Source organism: Oryx dammah, unplaced genomic scaffold (genome assembly GCF_014754425.2).
Source record: "Oryx dammah isolate SB20612 unplaced genomic scaffold, SCBI_Odam_1.1 HiC_scaffold_26, whole genome shotgun sequence".
Lineage (NCBI taxonomy): Eukaryota > Metazoa > Chordata > Mammalia > Artiodactyla > Bovidae > Oryx > Oryx dammah.
Genome location: NW_024070210.1, coordinates 44,699,695 through 44,717,756, shown reverse-complemented (window position 1 = coordinate 44,717,756; position 18,062 = coordinate 44,699,695). Strand labels below are relative to the sequence as shown.

At 39.5% G+C, this 18,062-nt stretch overlaps 1 protein-coding gene across 4 annotated transcripts in view; it reads left to right on the top strand.

Moving 5' to 3' along the window:
• MYO5A (myosin VA) overlaps positions 1-18,062 on the top strand; it is a 198,681-nt gene that overhangs the window by 154,348 nt on the left and 26,271 nt on the right. For 2 of the 4 annotated variants that reach the window (XM_040226542.1, XM_040226541.1), the window contains exons 26-31: positions 3,404-3,547; positions 3,774-3,827; positions 7,824-8,051; positions 12,689-12,789; positions 15,541-15,621; positions 17,320-17,518. In XM_040226542.1, coding sequence (XP_040082476.1) covers positions 3,404-3,547; positions 3,774-3,827; positions 7,824-8,051; positions 12,689-12,789; positions 15,541-15,621; positions 17,320-17,518 — 807 coding nt within the window. Of the gene's footprint in view, positions 1-3,403; positions 3,548-3,773; positions 3,828-7,823; positions 8,052-10,432; positions 10,442-12,688; positions 12,790-15,540; positions 15,622-17,319; positions 17,519-18,062 lie in introns of all 4 variants that reach the window. The other 2 variants (XM_040226540.1, XM_040226543.1) reach the window with 2 other exon arrangements.

The window sequence follows — 18,062 nt, the reverse complement described above, 5'->3', positions numbered from 1 at the left end:
GATCAGTTAAGAGGGCTTCCCTTGTAGCTCAGTTGGTAAAGAATCCACCTGCAATGTGGGAGATCTGGGTTCAGTCCCTGGGTTGAGAAAATCCCCTGGAGACAGGAAAGATAGATAATTATGCTTATTAATTATTATTAATTATAACCATTATTTATATTTATTATAATTAATAATTATACTTTGATCATTTAATTAAATAAATAAATTGTTGTTACCATTCTTTTTCTCTCTGACAAAAAGAGACTCTTTATCCTCTCCATTGAGTCTAATGATACAATTCTTTCTCTTCAGTTCAGTTCAGTTCAGTCGCTCAGTCGTGTCCGACTCTTTGTGACCCCATGAATTGCAGCACGCCAGGCCTCCCTGTCCATCACCATCTCCCAGAGCTCACCCAGACTCATGTCCATCGAGTCCGTGATGCCATCCAGCCATCCCATCCTCTGTCATCCCCTTCTCCTACTGCCCCCAATCCCTCCCAGCATCAGTCTTTTCCAATGAGTCAACTCTTCGCATGAGGTGGCCAAAGTACTGGAGTTTCAGCTTCAGCATCATTCCCTCCAAAGAAATCCCAGGGCTGATCTCCTTCAGAATGGACTTTGGATCTCCTTGCAGTCCAAGGGACTCTCAAGAGTCTTCTCCAACACCACAGTTCAAAAGCATCAATTCTTCGGCGCTCAGCCTTCTTCACAGTCCAACTCTCACATCCATACATGACCACAGGAAAAACCATTGCCTTGACTAGACAGACCTTAGTTGGCAAAGTAATGTCTCTGCTTTTGAATATGCTATCTAGGTTGGTCATAACTTTTCTTCCAAGGAGTAAGCATCTTTTAATTTCATGGCTGCAGTCACCATCTGCGGTGATTTTGGAGCCCAAAAAAATAAAGTCTGACACTGTTTCCACTGTTTCCCCATCTATTTCCCATGAAGTGATGGGACCAGATGCCATGATCTTCATTTTCTGAATGTTGAGCTTTAAGCCAACTTTTTCACTCTCCTCTTTCACTTTCATCAAGAGGCTTTTTAGCTCCTCTTCACTTTCTGCCATAAGGGTGGTGTCATCTGCATATCTGAGGTTATTGATATTTCTCCCGGCAGTCTTGATTCCAGCTTGTGTTTCATCCAGTCCAGCATTTCTCATGATGTACTCTGCATATAAGTTAAATAAGCAGGGTGACAATATACAGCCTTGACGTACACCCTTTGCTATTTGGAACCAGTCTGTTGTTCCATGTCCAGTTCTAACTGTTGCTTCCTGACCTGCATACAGATTTCCCAAGAGGCAGGTCAGGTGGTCTGGTATTCCCATCTCTTTCAGAACTTTCCACAGTTTCTTGTGATCCACACAGTCAAAAGCTTTGGCATAGTCAATAAAGCAGAAATAGATGTTTTTCTGGAACTCTCTTCCTTTTTCGGTGATCCAGCAGATGTTGGCAATTTGATCTCTGCTTCCTCTGCCTTTTCTAAAACCAGCTTGAACATCAGGAAGTTCACGGTTCATATATTGCTGAAGCCTGACTTGGAGAATTTTGAGCATTACTTTACTAGCATGTGAGATGAGTGGAATTGTGCGGTAGTTTGAGCATTCTTTGGCATTGCCTTTCTTTGGGATTGGAATGAAAACTGCCCTTTTCCAGTCCTGTGGCCACTGCTGAGTTTTCCAAATTTGCTGGCATATTGAGTGCAGCACTTTCACAGCATCATCTTTCAGGATTTGAAGTAGCTCAACTGGAATTCCATCACCTCCACTAGCTTTGTTTGTAGTGATGCTTTCTAAGGCCCACTTGACTTCACATTCCAGGATGTCTGGCTCTAGATGAGTGATCACAATATCATGATTATCTGGGTCGTGAAGATCTTTTTTGTACAGTTCTTCTGTGTATTCTTGCCACCTCTTCTTAATATCTTCTGCTTCTGTTAGGTCCATACCATTTCTGTCCTTTATCGAGCCCATCTTTGCATGAAATGTTCCCTTGGTATCTCTAATTTTCTTGAAGAGATCTCTAGTCTTTCCCATTCTGTTGTTTTCCTCTATTTCTTTGCATTGATCGCTGAAGAAGGCTTTCTTATCTCTTCTTGCTATTCTTTGGAACTCTGCATTCAGATGCTTGTATCTTTCCTTTTCTCCTTTGCTTTTTGCCTCTCTCCTTTTCACAGCTATTTGTAAGGCCTCCCCAGACAGCCATTTTGCTTTTTTGCATTTCTTTTCCATGGGGATGGTCTTGATCCCTGTATCTTGTACAATGTCACGAACCTCATTCCATAGTTCATCAGGCACTCTATCTATCAGATCTAGGCCCTTAAATCTATTTCTCTTAACTCATTAAAAATTCAAACACAAAGTAAATGAGGTAAAACAATTATGACATTCTCAGAATTTCCATGATGGTTAATTAGTTCCTTTTGCTTAGCTTGAATTAGTGTATCTTTATTTATCCTGATAGTTCTTGCTGTGATTCTGTTTTGGAACAAGTTGACATACTTTTAAATGCTACTAGGTTATCTTTTAGTTTATTAAGGGCTATATATGTTTTGATTTTTTTGTTTTCTGTCTGTATGACCTCAATATATTTATACTAGCATTTCACCTTTTCAAAAATCATTTTTCCTAATTACAAAAGTAGTACATGCTTATTGTACACAATTCAAATATAGCAATGTATGAAACTGAAAATGAAACTTTCCCACAGTACCTCCCATTCTCTAAGATAACCCTGATGGCCTTCTAGATTTTTGTATGCCATGGGCTTGGCATATTTAAAAGTCACGTGTATTTTTTTTTTTAAGAAAAATTAGATCACAATATAGATACTATCCTGCAAGCTGTATATTTCACTTAGTACTTTTATCTAGAACATATTTATCTACTTGTGTAGATCTACTTCATTCTTTTTAACAGCTGTAAATATTTCATAGTTTGATTATACCAGAATTTATTTAAGTAGGTCTCCTATTGACCAGTATTTGGAGTCTTTTCAGGTTTTATGATTACAAAAATACTACAGTGAACATCTTTTGTATTGATATTATTGTGTACTTGTGTAAGTATTTTTGTAGAATTAATTCTTAAACATAGATTGCTAGTTTAATGGATATACAGATTTAGATTTTAATGAATGCAGCTCACTTTCTCTTCTAAAGGGCCTACTTACACTTCCACCAACATCATGTAAGACACTGTTAGTCTTTGTCAATATGATGAGGGAAAGTGGTACCTCACTGTTGTTTAATTTGTACTTCTCCATTTATTAGCTGGTTGGATGTGCTCTTCATATACTCTTTGCCCATTTATATTTTTCCTATAAGTTTGCCTATTTTTCTATCTAGCTGCTCATCATTTTCTCATCAGGTCTTACATCTTATGAATCATCTTGACCATCTTATAATTTCTGGAGTTTAGGAGCCAAGTGAGAAGAAAGTGCCTCTGGACATGTCATTGTTCCTCAAGCTCCAGAAGCGGGTCACAGAGCTGGAGCAGGAGAAGCAGGTGATGCAGGATGAGCTGGACCGCAAGGAGGAGCAGGTGCTCCGCAGCAAGGCAAAGGTGAGCAGTGCTCTCCCAGCCTAGGGCCATGGCAAACTGGGTTCTGTGGGCTCTTCTTTAAAGGTAACTCAGGCCAGAAGTACTTTAATCAAGTAGGATTTCCTTCAAGTGAGGACTGAACTCTCCTTACTGTTTTATGCAGAGCTAGGTAATATTCTGAGTAAAAATTAACAATTAAAATATAACTACTTATTTATAAAGTTCTTAACTTTATGTTTTTCCCTAGGAAGAAGAAAGACCACAGATTAGAGGTGCAGAACTGGAATATGAGTCACTCAAGGTAATGGGGAGTGTCTGGTCAAGACTTTGAATATCTTGTTTTGGCAAGAAACTCATTCAGAGCCTCTTTCTCTCAGAGTACATCCTTAATGGTACCTGAGGCCCTAGCTTAAGCTCTTTTCAGGCATTATTTCTAGCCTTGTGTTGTTATCTGTTTAAAATTCTCTTTCACATAAGCTAGATTTCAGCCTAAGCAGTAGCTGCCTTTGGAGGCTGTAGAAAGTAGTAAAGGACATGGACCCTAGTGTCAGACTGCCTGGGTTCAAACGCTAGATCCACCACTATATGGCGGTATGCAAATAATCCTTTCTGTGCCTCAGTTTTCTCATCTATACAGTGGGAATAATGATAATATTTGTCTTATAGGACTTTCATGAGGATTATATGAAGTAATTCATGTAAACTATGTAGAATAGTGCTAAGCACATAGTAAAGACATGTTAGCTGCTGTCATTATCTTCATTGTTTTAAAATACATCAGCCTTAATTTTTAACAACAATCCTGCAAGTAAGCATTTTAATTCCCATTTTATAGATGAAGAAATCAACACTAAGAAGTATAAGTAACTTCCTAAGATAACCCCACTAGAAACTGACAGGAGCCGACTTTGAATGTTGGTGTCTCTGACTCCAAACCCCATGCTCTAACCATCAGATCCCACTGAAACTATGTGTTTGTAGAGAAAGACAGATATTTGTTTACAGAGAAGAAACATATACCAACATATTTTAAAGAATAGTTGGAGGGAAGGGGATGGAGGTGGAGAACTATATCTTCTTAGTGGTTCAAGGCAGAGTCTCACTAGATGGAGATAAGTTGCCACTGTGTGTTCTAGAGCACACGAATGCAGGAAAAGGCACTGGTTAGGAACATTAGTTCCTAAAATGCAGAGCATCTTGGGTAACACAGAGATGAAGCCCAGAGGGGAGACTGTCCCATTGCTTGATTCCGAGCTGGCTGTGCACCACCTGGCTCCTTCCTTTGCTTTCCAGAATCAAAATCTTGAGCCCCTAGAAGTCTGAGCTATCAGATTGTCAGCTGTCAAGTCACCCCCAGCTCCGAAAGTTCCCTGGGCTATTAATTAATTTATTAGCCTTAAATTTATTATTCTCGATATTTTCTAATTATGCCAGTTTTTAAACTTTTTTTCTGCTTTTGAAAATTGTGGTTTTAAATAGCTGGAAAATCGCAATAATGTTCGTAATTATAACCAAACAAAACTGAAAATTAGAAAAGCCACAAAATATTTAACAGTAGGCATTTATATATACTTGAGAACTCCTGAGGTCTCTCTAAATGATCATGAATTTTTTTTGGTTTGTTTTTAGTAATATTATGCAAGTCTAGTCCTGATAAATTATTTCCTAATTCTGTGATTTAGAACATAATCTATGCACATTTAGAGGCCCCTGTTCTGTGTAGATTGCTACTTCCCACAGTCCAGAGCCGCTGACACGTGCCTCCTCTCCAGGCCGTACAGCATCTTGGTGTGGAGAGTGCCTGTCCTCTACCCACCCAAACCCACAATGCCTTGTTCAGCTCCTTCCCCTGAAGACAGTAAGAGCGATTCTAAACACTTGACTGATAATACCTTATATTTACCTTACAATTTGAAATGTTTTTCCTTCACCTTACCTTCTTTAGTCATTGTCACACTTCTGAGATAATTTTTTATTTCCTTTATAAGATCAATTAACTGAGGCCTTGGAAGAGTGAAGAGACTTACTATTAGTTGGTAAAGTCTGATCTTGAATCCAGATCACCAAACAACAGGAAACATGCTACGTTTCCATCACAACTTGCTTGAAAACTAATTTTCACCCCCAAAATATGATATTTACTTTTAAAATCCCCTGCAGGACCTTTCCCTTTCTAAATTATAATTAAATATTTTGCTTCCCCAGTGAAAGTACTACTGGGGTAGTACATTTTTATGTTTGTGGAAAAAGAAAAGGGTGGCAGCAAAGGGTCATCTCCATTATTCTCCTTTGTCTTTTATACTCTTTGCCTAGAAAACCAAATCATGATATGGGTTATGCAAGACAGGAATCAGATGGGATGGGTTGGGACAGGCCAAAGGAACAGGGATAGGAATCTCATCTCCAGATCTTCTGCTTCTGCCTGCCTTTCACAAAAAAGTGGACAAAGAGAGACATTCTCATGTAAAAATGAAGCCCGGATCACAGAGTTCCAAAGTGTTAGCACAGTGTTTCTTGAAATGTGGTTCCTGGGCCATCTGTGTCAACATCACCTGGAAACTTGATGGAAAAGCGAATCTGTGGGCGTCACATCAAATCTAAAGCCCTCCACCCTCTAGGTGATTCTGATGCACGTTAAAGTTTGGGAAACATGGCATCAGAGCTTAGGTGTTGAAGTAGAGACATTCATATGTTTTCTGTTGCAGAAACAGAAATATGAATCTGATTACTTTGGTGGGATACTGAAGATAGGAAGGAGCATTCATTTACACATCAGTTCAGTTCAGTCGCTCAGTCGTGTCCGACTCTTTGCGACCCCATGAATTGCAGCACGCCAGGCCTCCCTGTCCATCACCAACTCCCGGAGTTCACTCAAACTTACGTCCTTCGAGTTGGTGATGCCATCCAGCCATCTCATCCTCTGTCATCCCCTTTTCCTCCTGCCCCCAGTCCCTCCCAGCATCAGAGTCTTTTCCAATGAGTCAACTCTTCACATGAGGTGGCCAAAGTACTGGAGCTTCAGCTTTAGCATCATTCCCTCCAAAGAACACCCAGGGCTGATCTCCTTTAGGATGGACTGGTTGGATCTCCTTGCAGTCCAAGGGACTCTCAAGAGTCTTCTCCAACACCACAGTTCAAAAGCATCAATACTTTGGCACTCAGCTTTCTTCACAGTCCAACTCTCACATCCATACATAACCACTGGAAAAACTATAGCCTAAGAATGAACTAATCCATGAAAGAAAAGATTATAAATTCTTAAACCAGAAAAAAAAACTGTCTTCAGATAGTCTTAGTATGACATATTAAAAGGTCTAATTTGGTACTACAAACCTAAAATTGCTTCTCTGGAAGAAACAATAAAATGTTTTATGTTTGTATGGAAGGGTCTCACTTTCATTATTGTAAAATCTTAGCACCATCTGCTAAATAAATCAGCATGGTACTTTTAATGCCTGTCTGCTTCACTATTTCCCACCCAGTATCCTATGATCTTTGTATTTTAGTGTCAGTAAACAGAGTTTAGCATCAGAACTCTATTCTGGGTTCCTGTTGCCATTGTTTGAGCAGAGCGTGCCGAGGGCAGCGCTAACTGGTGACGTGAGGATGGCTGGTGATATGTGATAGTATGGAGATGGTGAAGGATGTGTGTGTCCATCTGGATGGATGAAGGAGGAGGTGGCCCATCCTCTCCTTCCACTTCTCAAGGTTTCTGCCAGCACCTTCACAAGACTGTCACACAGGATAAAGTTTCAAAAATATATTGTTTGTTGTTATTGAAGCATTATAGAGAATTGTATTAGCTTAAATGTCATATAATTTCTTAATTAGAGATTAGAAGCCTAAAATTTCAGTGGTTTTTCTCGTCTGCTTTACAAAGGAGATAAGAGGATGCTACTCACCATTTCAGGGATCTGCTCATCTGAACCATTCATTAGAAGTAACCTGACAGTTGGGCCCTCATACTTGCTCTTATATTTACACATAAAGAAAACCTGAGCTTCTTAGTACTTATCCAAACTCATACCTGAGGACTTAGCATTCTCTCTAGGCCTGTGAACACACCTGGGCAGATTCTAAAACCTGCGTTGATGAAGCAAACTATCACTCATCTTGCTCAGTTCCACTTGATGTTGACTTTCTGAATTGCAGAGCTGAGTTCCCAGGGGAGCCATTCCCTAGGGTGGCTCTGGCGGTCTTTTCCAGCAGAATTCTTCTGCTCTCCTGGGGAAAGGTAAGTAATCCTATGTAAAGCTGAGGAAGACGGCGATGAACCATTCTTTGTCTCATCCTACAGCGTCAAGAACTAGAGTCAGAAAACAAAAAACTGAAAAATGAGCTAAATGAGTTACGAAAGGCCCTCAGTGAGAAAAGTGCCCCTGAGGTGACTGCCCCAGGCGCGCCAGCCTACCGTGTCCTCATGGAGCAGCTGACCTCTGTGAGTGAGGAGCTCGATGTCCGCAAGGAGGAAGTCCTCATCCTGAGGTCTCAGCTGGTGAGCCAGAAGGAAGCCATCCAACCCAAGGTGAGCATGAGCAAGTGGCGAAGGTGGGTGCTGGGGACTGGCCTCTTCCTGTTCTTTCCCTCCAATTTATGTGACAGAAACGTAAGTGTATTTAGTCTAATTGAGGATATCATTTGAAAAAAAGAAACTCAACATTGTTTAAAAACTGTTGCAAACACCAATTAGACTGAGCAAGAAGCAAGTGAAATCCCAACTGCTTCTCAAAGTTTCACCTCTCATTCATTAAGAAAGGGCTTTTAAAATGAATATTTTTATAGTAATCTGACCACGATAAATTTTGATCAGAAATACAATTAAGTACAAAAATCCATAAATTACCTTGCTGTGGGAAGCCATTAAATACAATTTTAAATTATTTGTTGAAAATAGCCTGTTTAACTGGGAAGATAACACATGTAAAGATTATACATGAGATCAGTGAAGAGAAGTGACATGGAGATGATTTCTGCTGACCTCAGGGAATTCTGTTTAATGTGGGAGTGGGCCCAGATGGAAGGGGCTATATTTAGTGATTCCACAGAAGGGACCTAGGATGGAGATATAGATGGTTCTTTGAAGTCCTTCCCTGCCCTCAGGTAACTTCAGATCCACCACTGCTGTGTGTTGGTGAGAAGTGGGCTTTTTGTCATTTGATACCAGAGAGAATTCGAGTAATCATCATAAAACGTGGCCTGCGTTCCTCCTTGCCCATGTTCATGCAGCAAAGTGTTACCAAGAATTAGGCAATCAAGTATCCCAGCTGCGTGACATGTCATGTGAAAAGTGACTGTAAGTCAGACAGAGACCAGTATATGCCATACAGTATCATTACACATGAAACCTAAAGACAGAAGCAGATTCATAGAACAAACCAGTGATTGCAGGGTAGGAGGCATGTAGGGTGTTGGGTAAAATCAGTGAAGGCAGTCAAGAGGTACAATCCTCCAGTTATAAATAAGTCATAGGGATGTAATTTATGGTGAGATGAGGTGAAGTCGCTCAGTCGTGTCCGACTCTTTGCGACCCCATGGGCTGTAGCCTACCAGGCTCCTCCCTCCATGGGATTCTCCAGGCAAGAGTACTGGAGTGGGTTGCCATTTCCTTCTCCAGGGGATCTTCCCAATCCAGGGATTGAACCCAGGTCTCCCACATTCCAGGCAGACGCTTTAACCTCTAAGCCACCAGGAAGTAATTTATAGCATAAGGAATATAGTCAATAGTACTGTAATAACTCTGGTGACAGATGGTAATTAGACATTTTAATGATCATGATCATTTTGTAGTGTATAAAAATATCTACTCACTTTGTTGCATAAATGAAATTAATATAATATTGTATATCAATACAACTCAATTTTTAGAAGGCTATAGTATATAATGAATGGGATGCCTAGAAGGTTCAAGAGCACTTCTCTTAGAAATGGTAGTTCTGCACGTGGTTAAGATACCAGACCTGGCACATGACGTACTTGATAACAACTCACACAGAGGACTGAGCCTCTGAGAAACCAGCCTCCCTCTGCATGCTAGCTGGAGTAGCGTCCAAAATGAGGATCCCTTTGCCTGGTTTCCTGTGGCAATCTGATATTCTATAATAACCAAAAACTTCAGTAAAAGTTAATGGAAAGAAAAATGAGCCAAGGAACATAAACACAGCTCAGCTCACAAGAGCATGTAGTTCTGGTATCACACACTCTCACCTACCTGCCTCACATATTCCACGTGACGACTTCTCTCCAGCCCCTGTTGGGCTGGACCTATCTAACCAAGGTCCCTGCTCTCCAGGTTCTCAGCCCACAGACAGCATCAGCTTGTTCTCTCACACGAAAAACGCACAGGACACTGACTGAGACCTTTCCATCCCAGGGTTGTTTGTCCCACTCCGTTTCTAGTCAAGAGACATTTCACAGCTCCTTTGCAGGCAGTGACATCCCATGAGCCAGGGGATGATAGAGCCCAGCCACATCTAGTTTACCTGCTCTACCTCTGAAAGTATTCTGGGAGGCTTCACTTGGACTAATGCATGACCTGCTGTCAAGGCATTACGGAAACTCTCACAAACCTAAGATAAGAATTTCACCCCAATACATGAGCAGAAGGCTTGTTTTCTCACATCCTCACAAATACTGTACAATTAGAAAAATCAAAACAACTCAAAAAGAATTCAACTGAGAATTAAGAGTTGCCATTCCATAAATATATGTTAATGTCCACCACATGCCAGTTCCATGGATACTAATTTATATATAGAGTTGGTTTTAGGAGAAACCAGTCATGGTTGTTTTCACAGTTAGCTTTTTTCTGTTTTGATGGGGACTCATTGATGGAATTTATTTATGGAACTAAGAGTTTGTTTTTTTTTTCCATTTGTTTTTCTTGCTTGCTGACTTGTGATTTTTCAGGATGACAAGGTAATTCTGATTTTTTAATAAGTATCCCCCAATATACACAGCTGATCCTTTCTGGCCACCAAATCTACTTTGGTATTTACAAATTAATTTCTTGTTTGACCTCTTCCTATTTGAGAAGTCAGTGGTAAAATTATGGATGTCATAGGTTCTTGTCTGGATCACAGAGAGGCCTCCATGACTTTTGAACTCATAGTCAGCTCTGTGACCCTCAGTGGTGGTAATGGTGGGCCCCCACAAGCAGGGAGGAAAGCCCTTAACTCAGAAGCACAAGCTCTCACTTCTGCCAGCTGTGGGTTTGTTAGCCAAGGGTGAGGAGGAGCCTGAGGAGCTGAGCATCCCCTTCTTGGGAAGGGTGGAATTTTCCTACAAGGCGCAGCCCTTTCAGAACTTCTGGTTCCTGTCTTGGCAGAAACTCTTTGAGCAGTGAGTAAGGAACTTCATGGTTGCTGGTAGTCTGAGTCTGATCCCATACTTACCTGTTTCTTAGCTGAGGTAGAACAGAGGAGGGAAGGACTGGCTACTTTATACCATCTTTCCTTTGGACTGGCTCACTAGATCAGGTTACCTAATTTACTACAAGTTCAAAACCACATCATATAGGTTCTCAGATGTCAGAGAATACATGTAGCATTATTTAATATAGAAATTGGTTCTTTGAGTTATTTCTTAACACTAAAATTCTGAGTGTGAGGAATTCCCTGGCAGTCTAGTTGTTAGGACTCCATGCTTCCAAGCTGCCGGGGGCATGGGTTCAATCCATGGTTGGGCAACTAAGAGCCCACAAGCCATGCAGCACCGGCAAATTGAAAAAAAAATCTGAGTATGGCTTTTTAAGAACAGAAAGATTTTATGCCTTAATAAAAGAGAAAAAAAGAAATTTCCTATCAAATGTATAGTAAAATATTTATAAAACATAGCTAAAATACTTTTTAAATGCTATATGTAGTGTTTATGTGAAAGATTTTTAAAGTTCAGTAGAATATAAATTCTTTATAGCCTTTATCATATTTTAAGTATGAATTTGTAAACTCACAAAAGGACAGCATTAGCATATAAGTAAGATTTTTTTTTAAAATAAATACTGGAATTCAATAGCAAGTATTTATGGGCCTCTTGTTGGCATTAAAGTTATCTTGGTCTCTAAGATCACAATATTTGAAGTGTATTCTATTATCTCCACTTTACTGTGAGACCTGGGTTTAGAGCAAGCATTGACTAAAGGATTAGGCATATACTATTTAGACAAATAGAGTGGGCCCATGGATTCTAAAGGGTGTTATGCTTTAGAGACTATTAGAACAGTTGTTCTTATTGTCTATTTTTGCCCTGGTTTAGGAGGGATAGAGAGTGGCTGGAGTAGAAGCAAAATTTTGAAATTATATTGGTTGTCAAACAGATTAGACCAAAAAAGAAAAAAAAAAGGAAGTAAAAATGTTAGCAGAAAAGTCCTTTCTATACAAAATCATTCGTTATTCTGACCTGCTAGATGTTTATTTCAAAAGCTTATATACTATTCCTATACCATAACAGAGTAAAAAATATTAAATAACAGCAGATGGTAGATATTTCCAAGGAGCTATATTCTTCCCATTTATATCTCTCTAAAGATGTGAGAAAAAACTTTAGTTTTGCTGAAACATATAATCTAAACACCACTTTTTTTTTGTACTGAGTTTTTAACGGAAAAATGAGTTTTGTGTCAAACTTTTCATATTTCTTAGGGCATTTGTTTTGTTATAATCAGTCCAGAAGTAAAAGAAAGAACAGCTTTGTACATTCCATTGAATACTTTCTTGGTGTTCTTGCCTAGTTATTGTTTTAAAGCTATATATGCTGGATGGATAGATGGATGGATAGACAGACAGATAGAAATAAGTATATTTAAAAGTATATATACAGCATTAGAATAGTAACCAGGCAAGAACACTGATATTTATGTATGTATTTCACACAGCATAAAACACACATGGCCCATCAGTGATTTTGTTTTCTCTGGAATCACACCATCTTTGTAGTAGAGTGTTAGGGATTCTCAAGAGAGGGACAGAAGTGCCTCGAGAGGTGCCTCGTTCTCTTGACTGCCTGTGCCCCACTCTCTGTAGTCACCCTGGGGCTAGCGTAGATCTCTGGTGGGGCAGGTGTGTTGTGGAACACATAAACCCCCTATTCTGTTGGAAAGAAAAATGTTACATGTGGTCCACAGCTTTTGAGTTAACACTTAATGTGGAAATGTCTTTTCCCCTTTAGAACACAATGACAGATTCCACAATACTTTTAGAAGATGTACAAAAAATGAAAGATAAAGGTGAAATAGCACAAGCATATATTGGTTTGAAAGAAACCAACAGGTAAGTTGATCTTTCTTTATTCATTTTGGTTTAATCATGTTGATCTTTAGTCTTCAAGCCAGCCTCTTGTACAGTGAGTACAAATGTTTTTGCATTGTTTTGTTAGACATCAGCTGACCTTCAAAAGAGATCCAACGTTTCCAATATATTCCCAGTTAAAATCACATTTATAAGACAGTAGCATTACTGATAAGAAATTGAAAGGAAAATGTTCTTTACATCAAGGGAGTATATTTCTGTGTTTTTACGGCCTTAGCCTTGAGAAAGAAAATCAATTGCTTACTCTGTAGCATGGACTTTCTTGGGTAGTCACTTCCATTTGTTATTCAGGATGGTTATTTGTGAAGGTTTGTAGGGGCAGCTGCAGCTTTCAGTAATTGAAATTTAATGTAAAGAGAAGTGATGAAATAGCTGAATCACATCCATGTTGGCCGTATAATTCTCGAAGGGTACCATGACTTCCCAGGATGTGACCTTGATATTTGAGACCAAGTTTTTGTCATGTTTCCTAAGGTGTTCTGAGAAAATCCTAACACTGGTTTTTATCTCATTTACTCTAAACATGAATGAAGTTGTGGATGGCACTTAGCTCAGTCTTAAGAGTCTTGGGTGGGCTGAGAGTGCAGATTTGCACAGACACTAAATGACTGAACTTTCCCCAAAGCTTTCCCTGTAGCTAAGATTATCACTGCTCATTTCTGACATTCCTCAGCCTTTCTGCCACTCCTGCTTCCCAAAGAACCTTCATGCTATTAAACTCTGAACTTAAAAGACTACATACTTAAAAGAACTTGGCCAGTGATGATAACAGAGATTATCAGTGTACATCTAGATCTCCTGATGCATAATATCAGAATTGGTATACAGAAATACTTCACAGACTAAAAAATACTGCCATGCAAGATATAAGGTATTTACTACCTTCTTTTATGGACAAGAGTAGAGAATGCTTATTGAAGTATTTGGTTAAACTTAAATTTTAATTTATGAATGTAAGTTGTAAGCATACCTTATAGCTGAGAATGTGTTAATGTAAAAAGAGCTATATTAAATTGTTCATCCATCTACTCAGCTATTCAGTCACCAGATATATATTGTATACCTGTTTCATCCCAGACCATGCACCAAATACTGGCAATAGAGCATTAAGCAAGGTAAATGCAGTCCTTCCCTTCACAGAGTTTGTAGAGTGTTGGGGAGATAGCCAAGAGAATTTGGACTTCCCTCCAATGACAGTGGAAGCTGTTGAAAGATTTTTAATAGGAGAATGGTATGATGAGATTGGAAAGCTAGCCTTTGCTTTTATGTTAGAGCATAGACTGTAATGGAACAAGATTAAAATCATAAAGACCAGTTAAGAGGTTACTCCCATAATTGAATGACTGGTTATAGTGACTTTGACTTAGTTGGTAGCCATTGGGATTGAAAGAAGTGGGACACTGAGAAAGATACTTAAGAAGATGAGGTGAGCAGCCTTGCAGTTTACTGGATGTGTGATCGGGGAGAGGGGTCATGAAGAGCAACTCCGCAGCATCTGTTGTACAGAGATGCCACTTCACGACGCTGGGTCTGGGATGTAGGGAAGTACAGGAAATAATCAATAGATTTACAAATATTTAAGGAAGTAGGAAGACATCCAAGAAGAGAACTTCATTCAGAGATTGAAAATATAGATCTGGAACAGGAGAGACGTGTGGGCTGAGATGTAAATATTGAAGTCATCGGCATGTAATAATACAGTCGAGACCATGCAAATAGACCAACTCTCCAGGGAAAGATGGTAAATGGAAAGTAAAAGAGCAATCTATGAAATTCGTTTTATGTAAACATGGTATCAACAACAAAAGTCTAGTAAGAGGAGTAAGATCCTGGGCTCTGTAGTCAGATAGTACCTGCCAGGTATCTAACTTCTAAACTTTGGTGTCTTCTTCTGCAATATGGCAAATGATATATATTGTTACTAGGGGAACTAAATGAAATAATGCCTGTGGAAGGATGTAAAACAGTGTCTGATACTTGGCAAACACTCAAAATATTATTTTTATATACTCTAATCAGTTTCATCAGTTTTGTTAATTATACATTCTTTTAATAAAATGTGTGACTTTTCTAGTAAAAAAGCACTTTCCCCGGGTCTTAAAATTAATTTTTGACACACAAATTTTTTTTTAAGTTGTGTCATAAAAGCTGGGAACTTTGGACATATTTATCAGTTACTCCTATAAGAACTTTTAAAAGCAATTTTAAAAATACAAAACTAGATTTTATCAAGCTAAAACAAATTCCTACCCAGAAGACTTAAAACTTTATTTTGAAGTGAATTATAAAGATTGCCACATGAAGACAATAGCTTAAATTTTCATTCTATATGTATATGACTGTTGTGGTTAGTCTCTAACATAATGTGTGACATAAGATCACTCTGCTAGCTGAACAGAATGTTAAAAACAGATGTCTTTCTCACCTCCTGAGTCATTTATTATTTTGCAGGAAAAGTAGCCCTGGATCCTTGATTATTTTGTTTTAAATTCTCCACCTTTACATGTGATGTTACATATTACTCATTAAAAAAAAAGAATATTAACCAAAAATAATTTCTGTGGTAATGTCTTGAAGTCATCTGTAATTAATAAAGGCAGTCCTAGTGATTTAATAACATGTTGAATACCATGTGCTCCTGTTGACCATCGTCATCTCATTACCGCCCTGTATCCCTTCCTGTTTTGCATTGTTGTTCCTTTTGCATGGAAGATCATCTGCCATGGACTGCCATGAGTTGAATGAGGATGGAGAGCTGTTGCTGGTTTATGAAGGGTTAAAACAAGCCAACAGGTTTTACTTGTCTCCTCAAAATGGAATGTTATTAATTTGTTGTTTTTCTTACTAACAGTGGCCTCCTGACTTTAACTTCTATATCTTTTATACATTGTCTTCCTGGGTAAATTTCCGACACTAAAATTCGTGAATGTCTCACTAAGAGTGGAAGAAAACCCAAACCTCTCAACTAGATCCCAAACAACTGTAGGAAAGATTAATACATATTACTTAGCTGTTTCTTGTTTGGAATCATGATCAGTTCAAAGGATACCTGTGCCTGGGCAACATAGCTACATTCTCATATATTATCATCATGCTGCCTAACAGCAGTATTCAGTACATGACTTGGCATTCAGTGTGGTTATTGTGAAATTCAGATTTGTGAAACAGCAAACCAGGAGGGTTTCCTGCACAGCTGTAGTTCAAAATCATTACCCAAACTCATCATGTTAAACATGTTTAGGAGAAAGCAAATAAAATTGAAACAGCAACAATTTTCTAACATAGACACTCATCTCCTCTAGTGATACTTGTGTCTTAAAATCTTAAAAATACTGGGGTTTTTTGGTCCTAAAAATACTGTTTTTATGTCTTAAAAATACTGTTTCAGTGATTAATTTTTAAACTACTTAATAGACTGTTTTGTTCAAGGAGCTTCTACTTATTCTGCTTTTTTCTTATCACATACTGTTGTCATTAACTTTGTGGTGTTATTGGTTCAGATCCTTTGGAAATTTCATAATCCCCAAAATATTTTTAGTCTGTTGTTTACTCTTTGCTTATAATAGTATCCGTAAGTTTGCCCAGCATTTGCTAACCAAGGGGATTGGAATGAAAACATCTTTCTTTCTTCCTGTTAGTTAATTCCTATCTATAACTTTGTCTTGTCTTTGGGAAAGGGAGTAAATGTAGAATGGGGGTGCCTGTTAGAGGGAGGTTGCCAGTTGGCTCTGCTATTCTCTGGCCAGTGCCCTAGTCCATGGCACAGCTGACCTGTATGTTTGCTCAAAGCTCAAGAACAAATCTGTTGGTCCCACTAACAGCGATCTTCCAAAACCATATCTTGTTAGGATTCTCTTACTGATAAGGAAGTTATAGGGGAAAAGAAGATGACAAATTTAAAATATAAACAAAATTTCAGAACTCTGCATTTGGGTAAATCTGTATTTCAGAATAGCACTCTAGCCTTTCTCCCCTTCAGAGATAAAAGTGGGACCCTGGTCACAAACCCCCGCCTGGAATTAGTAATGCTGAAGATCTTCAAGGCAGATTTAATTAAAGTGAGCATTTGTAATCTTGCCCTCCATAGTGATTGTTTTGTGGCAAAGGCATTATAGTAATACTAATTTTGCCAACTTAAATGCTACTTTAAATTAATGCTACTGCAAATGTAGTAAGCCAGGTTAAAGTTATGTCTTTTAATTGTTTTAATTTCCTATGAAGCTTTCAAAGGAGTAAAATTCTCCTGTCTTTCAGGGCCTCTGAGAACTTTGTATTTGTAGCAGGGTCCTCAGTTCAGAAAGACACGTATGTGAGTGCATTCATTTCGTTTCTGGCTCCATTTGAGTTTCTAGACTCTAATCAAGTCAGAAGCTACACAGACACTACAGAGTCTCCATTTTTCTGCCCTTGCAAGTGAACACAAAGCCTCACACCCACCAGGTAGGGACTCAGATGTCACCTCTCTTTCCTCCCTGTGTGGCTTCTCCACAGGCTCCTGGAGTCCCAGCTGCAGTCTCAGAAGAGGAGCCATGAGAATGAGGCTGAAGCTCTCCGTGGGGAAATCCAGAGCCTGAAGGAGGAGAACAACCGGCAGCAGCAGCTGCTGGCCCAGAACCTACAGCTGCCCCCAGAGGCCCGCATTGAGGCCAGCCTGCAGCACGAGATCACTCGGCTCACCAATGAGAACCTGGTAAGGACAGCAGAGCAGCCCTCCATGCTTTTGGAGCAAAACCTCCTTCTGGCTGGGGAAGATGCCATTCATTGCCCCACGCTTATGACCCTCTTTCTCTAGGCCAGACACAGTAAGGAAAATACAACTACGTTGGTAGAAGTGAAAAACGCGTGTCCTCGGGTAGTTTGTCACAGAAGGCTCAGGCGCCTCTCAGCACCTCAGCCCTCGCTTGGCGGGTGTGGAAGATGCTGGCCGGCTGTGTGCTGGGGTCTTGATACCTTGAGAGCTCAGCTTCTCCGCTGCAGCTGCACAGTCTGTGCCATCCAGGAGGTTGTGTGGTTGCCACAACCTTTGGTCCCCAGGCACCACTGAGGCCCTCCCAGCCCCTTCTCAGGCAGACAGCAGGGTTAGAATTAATCAGCGAGCAGATGGCAGAACCAAAGAGGGCTGTAGGTTGACCTTGGTTGGGATTCCAGGGTCAAGGAGAAACATCAGGATTCAAGTTTCTACATTCTTGATTCTTTTTAATAGAATTCAGACAGTGAATGGAGAGATTTATTTT